The following is a 14790-nucleotide window of genomic DNA, read 5'->3' as shown; positions in this document are numbered from 1 at the left end:
TTCAATGTCAATACCAAGAGTGGCTCAGTAGCACCACTCCTTACAGAGCTGGCAAAGACCTAAAGCTGCTAGACTGAGCCTGCGGCATGTGGGGAGGCAATCAACAAGAAAAAATAATCTACTTGACCTCGTCCTCACTAATCTGTCACAGATGAACCTTCCATGACAGTATCAGACGGAGTGACCACCGCAGAGTCTTTGTGGAGACTAAGTCCAGCCTTCACGTTGAAGATACCCTCAATCATGTTGTGCGGCAGTACCACCGTGCTGGATGACATACACGTCAAACAGATCTAGCAACTCAAAATTGGGCATCCATGAGGTGCTGTGGGCTATCAGCAACAACAGAAGTTTACTCAATCACAATATAAAAACTGTGGGCGGCACGGTGGCACAGTGGTTAGCGCTTCTGTCTCACAGCACCAGGGACCGGGTTCAATTCCATTCTTGCGTGAGTGTCTGTGTGGAGATTGCGTGTTCTCCCCATGTCTGCTTGGGTTTCTTCCAGGTGCTCCAGTTTCCTCCCACAGTCCAAAAATGTGTAGGTCAGGTGGATTGGCCATGATAAATTGCCCCTTAGTGTTCAAAGATGTGCATGTTAGGTGGAGTTACAGGGTTAGAGCGGAGAAGTGGGTCTAGGTGGGGTGCTGTTTCAGAGGGTTGATGCAGGTTCAAATGGGCCGAATGGCCTCCTTCTGCACTGTAAGGATTCTACGACATCTAATGGCCCGGCAAATCCTCCAGTCTACCATTACCATCAAGCGACAGGATCAACCCTGGTTTAATGAGAGTGCAGGAGGACATGTCAGGAGCAGCACCAGATATATCTGAAAGTGAGGGGTCAACCTGGTGAAACTACAACACAGGACTACATTAGCAGCAAGTAATTGACAGAGCTAAGCGATTCCACAACCAAAAGATGAAATCTAAACTCTGTAGTCCAGCCACATCCAGTTGTGAATGGTGGAGGACAATTAAACAGCTCACTGGAGGAGGTGCCACAAATATTCCCATCCTCAATGATGGGGGAACCTAGCACAATGCAAAAGACATTTGGGGGCAGCAGGGTAGCATGGTGGTTAGCATAAATGCTTCACAGCTCCAGGGTCCCAGGTTCGATTCCCGGCTGGGTCACTGTCTGTGTGGAGTCTGCACGTCCTCCCCCTGTGTGCGTGGGTTTCCTCCGGGTGCTCCGGTTTCCTCCCACAGTCCAAAGATGTGCGGGTTAGGTGGATTGGCCATGCTAAATTGCCCGTAATGTCCTAATAAAAGTAAGGTTAAGGGGGGGGTTGTTGGGTTACGGGTATGGGGTGGATACGTGGGTTTGAGTAGGGTGATCATGGCTCGGCACAACATTGAGGGCCGAAGGGCCTGTTCTGTGCTGTACTGTTCTATGTTCTATGTTCTATAACCATCATTAGCCAGAAGTGGCTGTTTAGCACAGGACTAAATCGCTGGCTTTGAAAGCAGACCAAGGCAGGCCAGCAGCACGGTTCAATTCCCGTACCAGCCTCCCCGAACAGGCGCCAGAATGTGGCGACTAGGGGTTTTTCACAATAACTTCATTTGAAGCCTACTTGTGACAATAAGCGATTTTCATTTCATTTCATGTGCCGAGTGGATGATGCATCTCGGCCTCCTCGGAGATCCTCAGCATCACAGATGTTAGCTTTCAGCCAATTCGATTCACTCCACTTCATATCAACAAACAGCTCACGTTGATGCAACAGTCAAGAAAGCCCAACAACGTCTCAACTTCCTATGGAAGCTAAAGAAATTTGGCATGTCTGCATCGACTCTCACAAACTTCTACAGATGTGCAATAGAGAGCATCCTATCCGGCTGCATCATAGCCTGGTGTGGCAAGTGCTCGGTCCAGGATCGCAAGAAACTGCAGTGTGGTGAACTCAGCCCAACGCATCACACAAGCTTGCCACCCCACATGGATTCTGTATACACCTCCCGCTGCCTCAGGAAGGCAGACAGCATTATCAGAGACCCCTCCCACCTAGGCATTGCCTTCTTCCAGACCCTTCCATCAGGCAGAAGGTACAGAAGTCTGAAGACCCGCACATCCAGACATAGGAACAGCTTCTTCCCCACAGCTACATGACTCCTCTATGACTCCCCCTCGGACTGATCTGTTCCCTGTAAGAACACTATTCACGGTGCCCTATGCTGCTCTTGCTCATGTATTTGCTTTGTTTGGCCCCTTGTTCCGCACTGTAACCAATCACCGTTTGTCAATGTACCATTTGTCAATGTTCCCTGTTTATTATTCTTTTTGTCTACTACTGTATGTACGTACTGTGTACGTTCCCTCAGCCACAGAAAAATACTTTTTACTGTACTTAGGAACATGGGACAATAAATCAAATCATCAATCAAGCTGAAAATGGGTCCTGACAACATTCCAGCCATAATGTGTTCAGACCAAGTCATACCCCTAGCCACGCTGTTCCAGTAGAGCTACAACACTGCCATCTACCCAGCAAAGTGGAACATTTCCCAGTTATGTCTTGTCCACAAAAAGCAGGACAAATCCAACCTGGCCAATTACCACCTTACCAGTCTATTCTTGATTATCAACAAAGTGATGGGAGGGGTCATCATCAGTGCTAACAAATGGCATTGATTTAGCAATAAGCTGCTCACTGACACTCAGTTTCGGTTCCACCAGGGTCACTCAGTCCTTCACTACAACCTTAGTCCAAGCAAAAGACAAAAGAGCTGAACTCAAGAGGTGAGGTGAGAGTGACTGCCCTTGATAATCAAGGTAGCATTTGACCAAATGTGGCATCAAGGAGCCTGATCAAAACCAGTCAATGGGAATCAGAGGGAAAACTGTAACTTCCATTGAGCAGAAATGAAGTGGACGCAGCATATGAATACTGTAGCTACAAGAGCAGGTCAGAGGCTAGGAATCATGTGGTGAGTAACTCACCTCCTGACTTTCCAAAGCCTGTCCAGCATCTACAAAGCACAAGTCAGGAGTGTAATGGAATACTCTCCAGTGGCTTGGATTGGTGAGACTCCAAAGATTCTCAAGAGGCTCGATACAAACCAGGACAAAGAAGCTCACTTGTTCAGCGTCACATCCATCACCTCAAATATTCATTTTCCACCACTGACACACATTAGCAGCAGTGTGTACCATCTGCAAGATGCTCTGCAGAAACTTGCCGAGGCTCCTTTGACAGCGTCTTCCAAAACCAGGACCTCTACCACTTAGAAGGACATGAGCAGCAAGCATATGGGAACGGCACCAACTGCAAATTCCCCTCAAAGCCACACACCATCCTGACTTGGAAATATATCACCATTACTTTACAGCTACTGGATCAAAATCCAGTAACTCCTTACCCAGCAACACCTTGGGTGTACCTGCACCAGGTGGACTGCCAAGTGGTTCAAGGTGGCAATTCACCACCATCTTCTCAAGGGCAATTCAGGATGGGCAACAAATGCTGGCATTGTTGCCAGTGATAGTAATATCCCATGGAAGAATTTTTTAAAAACGTACTATTTCCTGTCAGTGCTATTTGTCTCTCCCAGTGTCTCAGCTGAGACTTTACACTGAGTGAGGCCTTAGCTTCCCTCTCATGCAGATACAAATGATCACAAAGCTCTATTATGGCAAGGGTGTTCAAGCCAAGAATTATCCCTCAGCCAATATTACTAAAACAGATTGTCTAGCTATTATCACATTGCTGTTTGTGAAACCTTCCTATAATAAAAACAGTGAATATACATCAGCAGTCAGCATTCAATGTAAAGTGTTTTCAGACATTCTAAAATTGGGAAAGATTTTGTATAAATTCAGATCTTTCTGACTGAAATATTTATTTAAATAAAGAATGTATATTCTATTCATTGTACAATTCAGAGTTTACTGTGTCTCAACTTTTTGTATTTGCTTTGATTCAACCATCCACAGATGGTTAATTAGATCAGGTCCAGTAACGAGATTCGCGCTCCAAGGTTCAATGTTCATGTGCTAGTCTGACTCCCTGTTCACTATTTTCAGTGCTGGTACATAACAAAGGAAAATGCAGCAACAATCCCTGTGATAGCAGCTATCTTTGCGTAAGAAAATCGGGGGCTTTCCTGCTGGAAGTAATCCACAAACCCGGGGCTGTTCGGCTGGAAGTATTCCACAAATCCTTTCTCCTGTTTAAAAAAAGAAGAGTAAAATTAATTCATGAATGATGTTTCTTCCTGTTTTCTTCCAGGACATTTTTGCATGTACACAGTAGGGTCAGTTCTATAATTGAGTGCTCCTAGACGGCCGTGGATGTTGAGAATTTGGACATGGAGGCTAACACACAAATGTCTCGCTGGCCATGAATTTCCAGCCATTCATTTATTTGATGGAAAGTCACGTAGGCTGTGAACAAGTTGTGTGCGTGAGAGAGCAGCATGGCCACAATCCTGATATGTGCACCTAAGTGCAGCTCTTAGTTGGGAGCACTAAATTAATTTTCAATTAAAAATTAAATTACATTTTTCCCCACTCAATGTCTTGTATATAATGTGGATTTGCTTTTCTGTATGCAATGATCAATGTGAACATTGCACAGAGCTATGCAGACAAAAATAAATCACTTATCGCATATGTTAGTCTTAATTCTTCATAATCCTATTTTGAACTAATGGAATAGGAAAAGGGGCAATTATGAGTAAGTACCATCACTGAGAGGAACTCATGGACACCCTGCCAAGCGTCTGTTTCCTGTAATTTCTGGCCTCTGCACAATGCCCTTTTAACGACTTGCATTGAGGGCAATAAGCTGTGAGCCGAAGCATCAGAGCACATCGCCTTGAAGCAAAGGGTCTGATATACTGGCCGAGTAATGTAAATTGCTGCATTTCTCTGCTGGAGGAGACGTTCAAGGAAAAGATCGTTTCCCTGCATTAATTGTTACTCTTTTGTGACAATTGTAGGTGGTTCAACCATCTGTTGAAGATACAATCGCACTCATCTCTCATGTCAAATGGTCAGTTAGAGCATTGAAACACCATCAAGGGTCACACAGCTGTTTGATGGAAGGTGCACAGTGTCTACAGAACTCTGTCGCAGCGGGGGGGGGGGGGGGGGGGGGGGGGGGGGGGGGGGGTAAAGGAAGAAGCTGACAAGAATATTTTGCCTATTGCTTTGGGTAATGTGTACATCATGCATCCCTGCATGTATCAGCTCAATCTGTTGCTGCCACATCACTGCACAGATTCCCATCAGGAATAGAGTGAGGACTGTCAGAGAACTGCACATTATTGCCCAGGCAACAAAAAAGCTGTGTAACATCCTCTTGAAGCAAGAAAGAAATAGCAGAACCAGAGCTAATTTTAGAGCATGGTGAGTTTTTGTTAATTATCCAGTTGACTAACGTACAAAAACCTATCACCGTGTCTAACAGCCCCTTGAGTAGAGCAACTGTTTGCCTGAATAGAGTGCCCTCACTTCCCACAGCAGTGTATTCCAATTATCCAATCCCAGAGAACCTATCTGAAGGAGAGTAAGATTTAAATCTCACTGGGTGGCCATCTTGTGTAGATGCAGCACTGCAGTTCAACCAGCTAAACCTACTGATCCACACAAAGCATTAATAGGAATAGGAACTCAACAAAGTTTCCAGTTACAACTTGCACCGTTGCATTGGTGGGAGCTGTTGCTGGATGACCTCACAGTGCTGCTTTGATATATTTCATTTGTTCATTTCACAAAGATTGCTCGTTAGAATATAGATTTTAAATTCATTGAATTCCTCCAGTGCAGAGGAGCCATCAGGTCTACACCCACCCTCCGAAAGAGGACCCTACCCAGACCCATTTGCCATAACCCCGTCTAACCTTTGGACACTAGGGGGCAATTGATCATGGCCAATTCACCTAACCCACACATCTTTGGACTGTGGGAGGAAACCGGAGCACCCAGAGGAAACCCACATAGACACGGGGAGAATTTGCAAACTCCACAGTCACCCAAGGTTGGAATCGAACCCGGGCCACCATGCCAGATATACTAACCATATAACATTTGAGTGAGTGACTCATCGAGAACCACCCATGACAAATTAAATTCCACAGTTAATCCTATATAGTTATTTTGCAAATCTTTGCCAAATGTATGGAAACCTAAATGGGGATGAGTGATCTTCTTAAAGACCACATTAGTTCATCCGCAAACTTCCATGCAACCTGCAAAGAATGGCAGTAAAAGTGGCCTGCTTTTGGTAAAAAGTTTAAATTGCCCTACCCAGCCACCGTTCTCCTTGATCCAGGCAGCTTTGTGGGTCCAGGTGTGCTGGGCCACACACTGAGCTATCCCCTCCACCAGCTCCTCCTCCGCAATGTCTTTGCTTCTCAGGTGCCTGGCTAACACTCCACAGAAAGCGTACACAGTCACCAGTCTGCCCCAGTTGTCAGTGCCGTCCGAGTACACCTCGCCGATGAGAATGGGCAGCGCTCTCTGCGCCTGCTCCACCGAAGCCACGTTGAGCTTCTCGATGCAGAGTTCCAATTCCTGCTTCCTGGATCCCTGAACGAAGGAGCACGCCTTGCGCAGCGTCTTGGCCACGCTGTTCGCTGCAGGCACCGAGCCCGACTCTCCAAGGGCGAACGTTAAATAATCCCGAATCAAAACGTAGACGAATGTCTTGGAGTGTGAATCTTCATGGCCCATAGCGAGTCTTTCCTCAGGCTGCTCTCTCTCTGTCTCCTCGGAACAGCTTCTGAAATGTCTACACCAGCCGCTTGGGGTTTTATTAGAAACCCCATTACGCATCAAAACTGAAAGGAGGAAGTACTCTATTTGAATAAACTCGGATTTTCCAAGCGATTTTCCATGCGTGTTATTGTGGGCGGGCCACTGACTTCCCCCAGTTGCGGTTGAAGGTGTTTATCCGGAAGAACTCCAATTTCAGTCTCCTCTCCGGCTCAATGGAAAGTGGAAATTCACCTAGTCTGAACGACAGAGAAGAAATGAGAAGGCCACTTGATCACCTAAATGTTCTGCCTGCGGGTTGTCACTACTTTCCTCCCGATGTAGGTATTATCCATTACAGATTGTGTACTGATGGAAGATCAAGCTTCATAGGAGGATATTTTGGGTGGGAAAAGGGTTGAATTGCCCTGGTGCCTTTCCCCAATCCCAGGACTTTCCTAAATGTTCAGAAGTCCCCTTGAAGTGCCGTCACTTTCCAATGCGGGAAAGGAGATTGTTCATTTGAGCACAACAAGATCCCACAAACAGCAAGGCCGAAGGGTTGTCATTGACCAGAACTCCCCCCCCCCCCCCCCCCAATCTTTGAACAATGCCACACAAGGCCTTGTACATGAAAAATGAAATGAAATGAAAATCGCTTATTGTCACGAGTAGGCTTCAAATGAAGTTACTGTGAAAAGCCCCTAGTCGCCACATTCCGGCGCCTGTTCGGGGAGGCTGTTACGGGAATTGAACCGTGCTGCTGGTCTGCTTGGTCTGCTTTCAAAGCCAGCAATTTAGCCCAGTGTGCTCAACATCCATGGCGGTCTCAGTTTAGCTTCCTTTCCAAAATCTAGGTCAACACCGAACCCACGCTGTTGCCCCTTTGTGTAGGGATTGGTGCTTAATCTCCCAGTTCAGATGGAGCTTTTTGAAGAACAGTCGTACTGGTGTTGGAAATAATATTTGGAAATAATATTTCCCTCATCCAACATCACCAAAAACAGACTCTCTTATCTCAGTGCTGCTTGCTGTGTGTGCACCAATTGTATTTTCCAACAGTGATTGCAATTAAAATAATTGTTGGACAGGCAGTATTTTGATATACTATGAGGGTGTAGAAGATACTATTTAAATGCAAAGCTTTCTCTTTTGAATGTCAACACGTCAACTGTGGTTAGCACTGCTGTCTCACAGCGCCAGGGACCCGGGTCCAATTCCGACCTTGGGTCACTGTGTGGAGTTTGCACGTTCTTCCCGTGTCTGTGTGGGTTTCTTCCTGGTGCTCCAGTTTCCACCCACAGTTCAAAGAGGTGCAGGTTAGGTGGGATTATGGGGATAGGACAAGGGAGTGTGCCTGGGTGGGGTGCTGTTTCGGAGTTTCTGTGCAGACCCGATGGGCAGAATGGACTCCTTCTGCGCTGTAGGAATTCTATGAATGGCTGTTTCCAGTTTTTCATTGTTCATCATGTAGTAAGCATTGAAAATTGGTTCAATTGTGCACTGGGTGGAAAATGTTTTAAAAAAAGATTATTTTTGTGATAGAAACAGGTTACTTATGTACAGGAATTTCATCATGGGGCAGATTTTAAATTACGGTAATCGAGAAGGTCAGAAACTAAACACTTCCGACAGCGTTAGAACTATCCAGCCCACACACTCAATGCATTCTCATACAGAATAATTTCCATAACCCATTTACTGTATGTGGAATTAAAATAAGCACAGAATAAATTTTAAAATAAACAAGCTGTGAAATGACTTGGTCTCTTTGTACCCTGGGAAAGCACGCTATTGCTTTTGAAAGATGAAGCTTAAAACTGTGCAGTAAATTGTAGTTACACCTGTACTCTGTACTACCAAGGCGTCAGCAATCTGATCTTTTGTAAGTCAGGAACGTGAACATGAGGAGTCCTTAACTCCAACATTTTTACTAAAACATCAGAAATATTTGTGGTGAGCATTTTCTGTCCCAATAAAAAGAATCCTAGTCTCCTTGGGGTATTTAAGTGCACAGAGCAGTGAGTTTGATGGACCTATCAGGTGAGGGAGATATTAGGAAATTGGCTCCAGAAATGAGACTGCAATGTAGCAGGCAATCCAGGGGTTAAACAGACTGGGGGGGGGGGGGGGGGACCTGCTCCCACAGTGTCAGAGGGATATGCCCAGTCAGACTTAAACTTGTTAGTGGGAATACCCAGGATGCCTCAGATCCATTGTTCTTCCCCAGACAATCTCATAGAATCTTTGTTTGAGGGGCTGGGCGGAGCTTGGTGAGAGAGAGAAGGAATACTGAGCGCAATTCAACTAAATGGGAATAAAGCCCATAACGAGCATGGTTAGCAACGTGTTTCCCAGCACTCAGCGGCGAGAAACACATGGCTACAAAACACCACTCGCACTAAATAAGGGGCCTCAGCAGGGAACGCACAGCCGAGGCTACACAATGCCCCATTTTTTACACCTAGGAGCTCCACTGGCCAGAACTCCTCAGTGTAGCAAATGGCAACTCAATCTCCAAGGCCCCCAACATGACAGCTGATCCCCCCCCCCCCCCCCAAGCCTATAGGAAAGTCCCCAGGCCTCCACCCACACATACTCCCCAGCCCAATCACCAGCATACAAAACATGCCAGCTTGGCACCTTAACAGGGCCCTGCCAGCTGGCAGTGCCACCCAGGCAGTGCCAGGCTGGCACCCAGGTGGTACTGCCAGGCTGGCACCCAGGTGGTACTGCCAGGCTGGTATTGCCAGTGCCATGATGCCCAGGTAGCACCAGCAGTGCCAGAATACCACCCTGCCCAAAGGGCATGCACCTGGGAGCCTCCAATCCCCTGGGAGACCCCCACAAGTGTCGTTCTGCCTGATCCCAGCTTGTGGAGACCAGTACTGAAAGGCGCTCACCTGAGGCCTCTGAGGCAAAGGGGGTAGATCCCAATGCCTCAGGTGTCTCGAAAAACTGCACATTAAAGTGAGACTAGCTGTCTGCTCTAATATGTAGATTTACGAAAAAGTAATCCACCTGCAACGTGAGATCTCATGAGGTGTTGGGAGCCGGGTAGATCCTGAGAGCGGGGTCTCCCAACTTTTACTGGCCACGATGCACCACAGCGAACTGCTGTTCGGGCGCAGTGTGGCCGTTGAATCGCACCCGCTGTTTTGAACAGTTACTGGGAGAAGGGTTTGGAAATCAGCCCAGAAGGTCATGAAAGTTACCACCGAGGCAGGCTTTGGTAAGCGGGTTCCGAATGAAATCCGTACCAGAAGAAAATTGCTTCGCAAATGCAAGTATTGCCTTTGTCTACCTGTGAAAGTGGCATGAGAGTGCTTATTTAGTTACAGTGTTGTTTAATGGGAACGAGTGTGTTAAGGTTGAGAAACTACATATAATCTGATAAGAGTTGAAGTTTAAAAGCTTAAATATTATTTTATTTTCTTTTGCTTTAATAAAGTTTGTTTATTAAATAACCAAGCCCTATTTCTTATATTATCTCTCCTGGAACAAATTGATCTTTCTGCACCGTCTTTAAAAACTTAAAAATGTTATGCTCCTGGTCTAGTCTCTTAGCCACTGTTGAGAGCTGACCAGGCATCCGTAACAGGTCACATCGAGAATGTTCCCCATAATTTTCACAAATTTGGGGACTTCTAACTGATCTCGGTGGTCAGGTATGGGATTTTCCCACCTAAGAGAGCACAGGACCAATATAGGCTATTCCAAATTATGAAATTCAATCAGGGAAAAGAAATCAAATAAAACATCAAAGTACCAAAAATAATAAACCAAAATATGTCATTAAAGTGCAAACAAACAGAACCCTTTGGCAAAGGAAGAGCATGGCATGAGTTATGAATCATCACAAATTGTCAGAGTGGGGCATTCGGAGTGGGTGATGGGCAAGAGGCCAGAGTTCAAAATATACAGAGTTCTCAGAGAGAGTTGTAGCTTTTGAGAAGTTCAGAGAGATAGAGCCAATACCCTATGATTTAATCACAGGGAGGAGAATTTCAAATCAGAGTTGCCAATCTAAGCCAGTGAGCATGGAGAGATGGGTGAGTGGAACCTGGAGCAGGAGCACACAGGCAGCAGAGCTTTGGATGAGCTGAGGTTTATGGATGATGGGAACTGTGCGCTGAAATAACCTGGTCTGGAGGTTTCAACAAACAGACAGAGGCAGGGATAGAGACAAGTATTGTTACAGAGGAAAAGGTACATTTATTCTTTGTAATGGAGAAATTATGGGATTAGAAGATCACTTCTGCTCTTTGCAGGAATAATTTTTCCCTATGTGTAAGTGTATCATTTTTATGCATGACATCTTTTAGATTACATTTAATGGTTAGCTTATTTTTAAATTTGTTCATGGGACATGGGCATCGCAGGCTGCAACAGCATTTATTGCCCATCCCTAATGCCCTTGAGGGGGCAATTAAGTGTCAATCACGTTGGCTGGCCGGCTGGTTTGTGATAAGGAGTGATGCCAACAGCCTGGGTTCCATTCCCATACTGGCTGAGGTTACCATGAAGGCCCTACCTTCTCAATCTTGTCCCTTGCCTGAGGTGTGGTGACCCTCACGTTAAATCACCACCAGTCACTCTCAAAGAGGCAGCCCATGGTCCTCTGGGATAGAGCATAGAACAGTACAGCACAGAACAGGCCCTTCGACCCTCAATGTTGTGCCGAGCAATGATCACCCTACTTAAACCCATGTAACCCGTATACCCGTAACCCAACAATCCCCCCATTAACCTTACACTACGGGCAATTTAGCATGGCCAATCCACCTAACCCGCACATCTTTGGACTGTGGGAGGAAACCGGAGCACCCGGAGGAAACCCACGCACACACAGGGAGGACGTGCAGACTCCACACAGACAGTGACCCAGCCGGGAATCGAACCTGGGACCCTGGAGCTGTGAAGCATTGATGCTAACCACCATGCTACCGTGAGGACCCTAATGCTACCGTGAGGCCCCAAGTCACCGTGATGGTGACTTTCGTAATTCAGCATTCTACTTGTGTTGTTTTGGCCGCTCCACAGTGCTTTGATGGGCTACATGACAGAAGTACCATAACATCCCTTTCCCTTCCCTATGATCTGTATCTATATCCGATTCAAGGTAGTATTACCTGTGACCTTGATCAGTTTGCTTTCATGAGCACAGATCGAAAACAGAAGGGATTCCAGCGCCATTTCTACAGGCACTTCCTTATCCAAATACCAGTTTTCCCCACAGCTTGCAGTTTCAGTAACAGCCTGATAATTTTCACCAGTGACAACTTTCTCAAAGTCAAGTTTAACGCTATGCTGACTGTTATTTATTTGAATATCCTTGTGCGCAGTATCAGTAGGTTCGTGTCTGGTTATTGATTCCACTATTTTACTAGGCATTGTTAAGTTGCATGTCTCCCTTAGTAATTTGGGGTCAGGGATTTGGTTATTCTGAGCCCTCTAAGCCTAATTAGAACCATTGTGCGGTTGATGATGAGGTCTTTTAAGCCTGTATTGATTACTCTCATCTCAGGAGGAAGTTGCCGGAGGTTTTGTAATGAATACTCCAAGTATGCTTGCATTGTGTTACAAATATTCTCTTATCATTAGCTCCCTTTAAGGTTTTCACGCCTTCCCTGACCACCTTCTTAATGTTACTGTAGTGGAATCATTTCTTGCTGTTACGTTGTACCTTAAATTTGGGTGAACTAGCGTTATGGATAAAGCGCACAAACTCTCAAATTCCCATCAGGCTACAGTCCCCCACCCTTTGATCTGTTGAGCGTTTGTCAATTGGTTCATAACTATACCTCCATAGCAGGTAAGGCAGGGATGTCGCAGGGATCCAGCATTTAGAGGGATGGAGCCCAGGAACTTGGTTGAGCCCCTCCTCAATGACGTTCCCTGGGTCTGGACATCCCTGCAAAGCCAGAGTCACCAGAGTCAGGAAGGGATGACAGCATTCCCCCCTCAGACTAATAGGCCTACTGGAGGTGTCCAATTGCCTTTTGTCTGAGGAGATGGTGCCGTCACTCAAATGCATCGAGGCCAAATCTTCGAGGGTGGCATCCGCAGGTGGTGCACTCCATGGCAAGGGCATGACCTCCATGTCTGAGGGGTTCAACCGCATGGTGCAGGCACTGGTGGGAATCCACGAGTGTCAGTGGCAGAGGACGACAGGGCGTCTGGATCTCACTCCAGCTGTCCCTCTATCACATGCAGGTGTATAGAGGCCCGGGCACCAGGAGGGAAGAGGATTGGCAGGAACGTGGCCCGGTGTACTCCACACAGCCAAGTGCGAGGGTACCCAATCAATCTGACACCCCTCTCCCTGTGAGCAACTCACTTTCAGTCCTGCACACCGAGGAGGGCAGCACTGCAACGCTAGTGCTGCTTAAATGTATGCCCAGACCCTCGAGGTCCAGTGCCCCAAAGTCATCTAAGGCAACAAGGCATGGAAGGCAGCAGACCACCTCAACCTCAGCTGTGGATCCTGGGTATACACCTAGATGTAGTGTGAGGGTGAGGAAGAGTAAGAAACTGTGGCACCCAGTAGGCATGGGTGCTCACAGGTACTGGTTACTTTGGGGCACCACTGTAATATAGGACTTGTACTGAATTTTAGTTTGCTCACCACCAGATCCTCCACCCTGTCATTTCGTGAGGCCATGATCCACAGACCGCAATGAACACTAGGTGGTTCATCCCTGTGCGGTGAGGGTGGCAGCGTTACGTCTCCCACCTCACACACCGATGACTAATTTAAGACATACTGCTGCTGCCCCCCCCCCTCACAATCAACGCTTGGGCCTCTCATTGCTGCCATTCTTCTCCAGTAATAGGGCAGTACAATGGCGCAGTGGGTTAGCACAGCTGCCTCACGGCGCCGAGGTCCCAGGTTTGATCCCGGCTCTGGGTCACTGCCCATGTGGAGTTTGCACATTCTCCCCGTGTTTGCGTGGGTTTCGCCCCCACAACCCAAAAATGTGCTGGGTAGGTGGATTGGCCACGCTAATTTGCCCCTTAATTGGAAAAAAATAATTGGGTACGCTAAATTTATTTTAAAAAACTATTCTCCAGGGATGAGGATGCCACTAGCTGACAAGGTGCTGAGAGGCCGATCATCCAGAGGTTAGTTGGAGGAACACACCAGGACCCTGAACATCGAAGGGGGCAGAAGCAGATGTGAGCATATGCTGTGTTTCTGAAGCTCATGATAAGCCCATTCCTTGGCAGGACACAATCAGCTCTATGTCAGGCAGGAGTTAGACATATCTCTGAGGGTGAGAGAAACAGTCCTCAATGCAAGTTATCATCAATCTCCTGCAGATCCCGGCCAATGGATTTAGTGCCCCTGCTCATGGAATCTGGCACCACATTAATGCTGAGATAGCAGTCCCCTCATATGAAGATTTCCTCACTCACTAGTCCTGCTCGTCCCCAACCTAGAGGCTATGTGGGCGTCCCTAGCCCGAAGTCCTTCCTCCTCCTCCTCCTCCTCCCGGGTTTCCCCTCACCATGCTCCTCAACCACCTCGTCATCTGAGGAGATGTGCTCCTCCATCTCCTCCAGGTCCAGATGGTTTAGCACAGGGCTAAATCGCTGGCTTTGAAAGCAGACCAAGGCAGGCCAGCAGCACGGTTCGATTCCTGTATCAGCCTCCCCGAACAGGTGCCGGAATGTGGCGACTAGGGGCTTTTCACAGTAACTTCATTTGAAGCCTACTTGTGACAATAAACGATTTTCATTTCATTTCATTTTCCTCTGCAGCGGTAAGTTGAGGAGAGCACAGCAGACCACAACAATGTGGAACACCCCATTCAGGCTGTACTTAAGGGCGTGCCCCCCCCCCCCCCCCCCCCCCCCCCGACTGCTGCAAGCACCAGAACCGCATCTTCAACTGTCCAATTGCCTGCTCCAAAAGCATGTGCATTGAAACATGAGCCTCATTGTAGCAACTCTCCGGCTCAGTTTGTGGGCCCCACACTGGTGACACCAGCCATCTGCTTATTTGGTACCCCTTGGCCCTGAGAGTCATCCCTCCAGACGTTGCTCTCCCTTAAAGATGTCTCACCAAGTCGGGTGTGATGAGGTCA

General features: G+C 47.1%; 1 protein-coding gene across 1 annotated transcript; it reads right to left on the bottom strand.

Annotated features, from left to right (window-relative positions):
• Window positions 1-3807: 3807 nt before the first annotated feature.
• On the bottom strand, window positions 3808-6816 carry LOC119975052 (bcl-2-related protein A1-like). Its single transcript, XM_038814529.1, has 2 exons — window positions 6254-6816; window positions 3808-4170 (listed from the first exon to the last, which is right to left on the bottom strand). Exons 1-2 carry the CDS (start codon window positions 6779-6781, stop codon window positions 4024-4026), a joined length of 675 nt encoding a protein of 224 aa, XP_038670457.1. The 5' UTR covers window positions 6782-6816; the 3' UTR covers window positions 3808-4023.
• Window positions 6817-14790: the final 7974 nt, after the last annotated feature.

The sequence above is a fragment of the Scyliorhinus canicula genome, chromosome 12 (assembly GCF_902713615.1).
Source record: "Scyliorhinus canicula chromosome 12, sScyCan1.1, whole genome shotgun sequence".
NCBI classification, from domain to species: domain Eukaryota; kingdom Metazoa; phylum Chordata; class Chondrichthyes; order Carcharhiniformes; family Scyliorhinidae; genus Scyliorhinus; species Scyliorhinus canicula.
The sequence above is the reverse complement of the archived record's forward strand: the minus strand, read 5'-3'. Positions and strand labels throughout refer to the sequence as shown.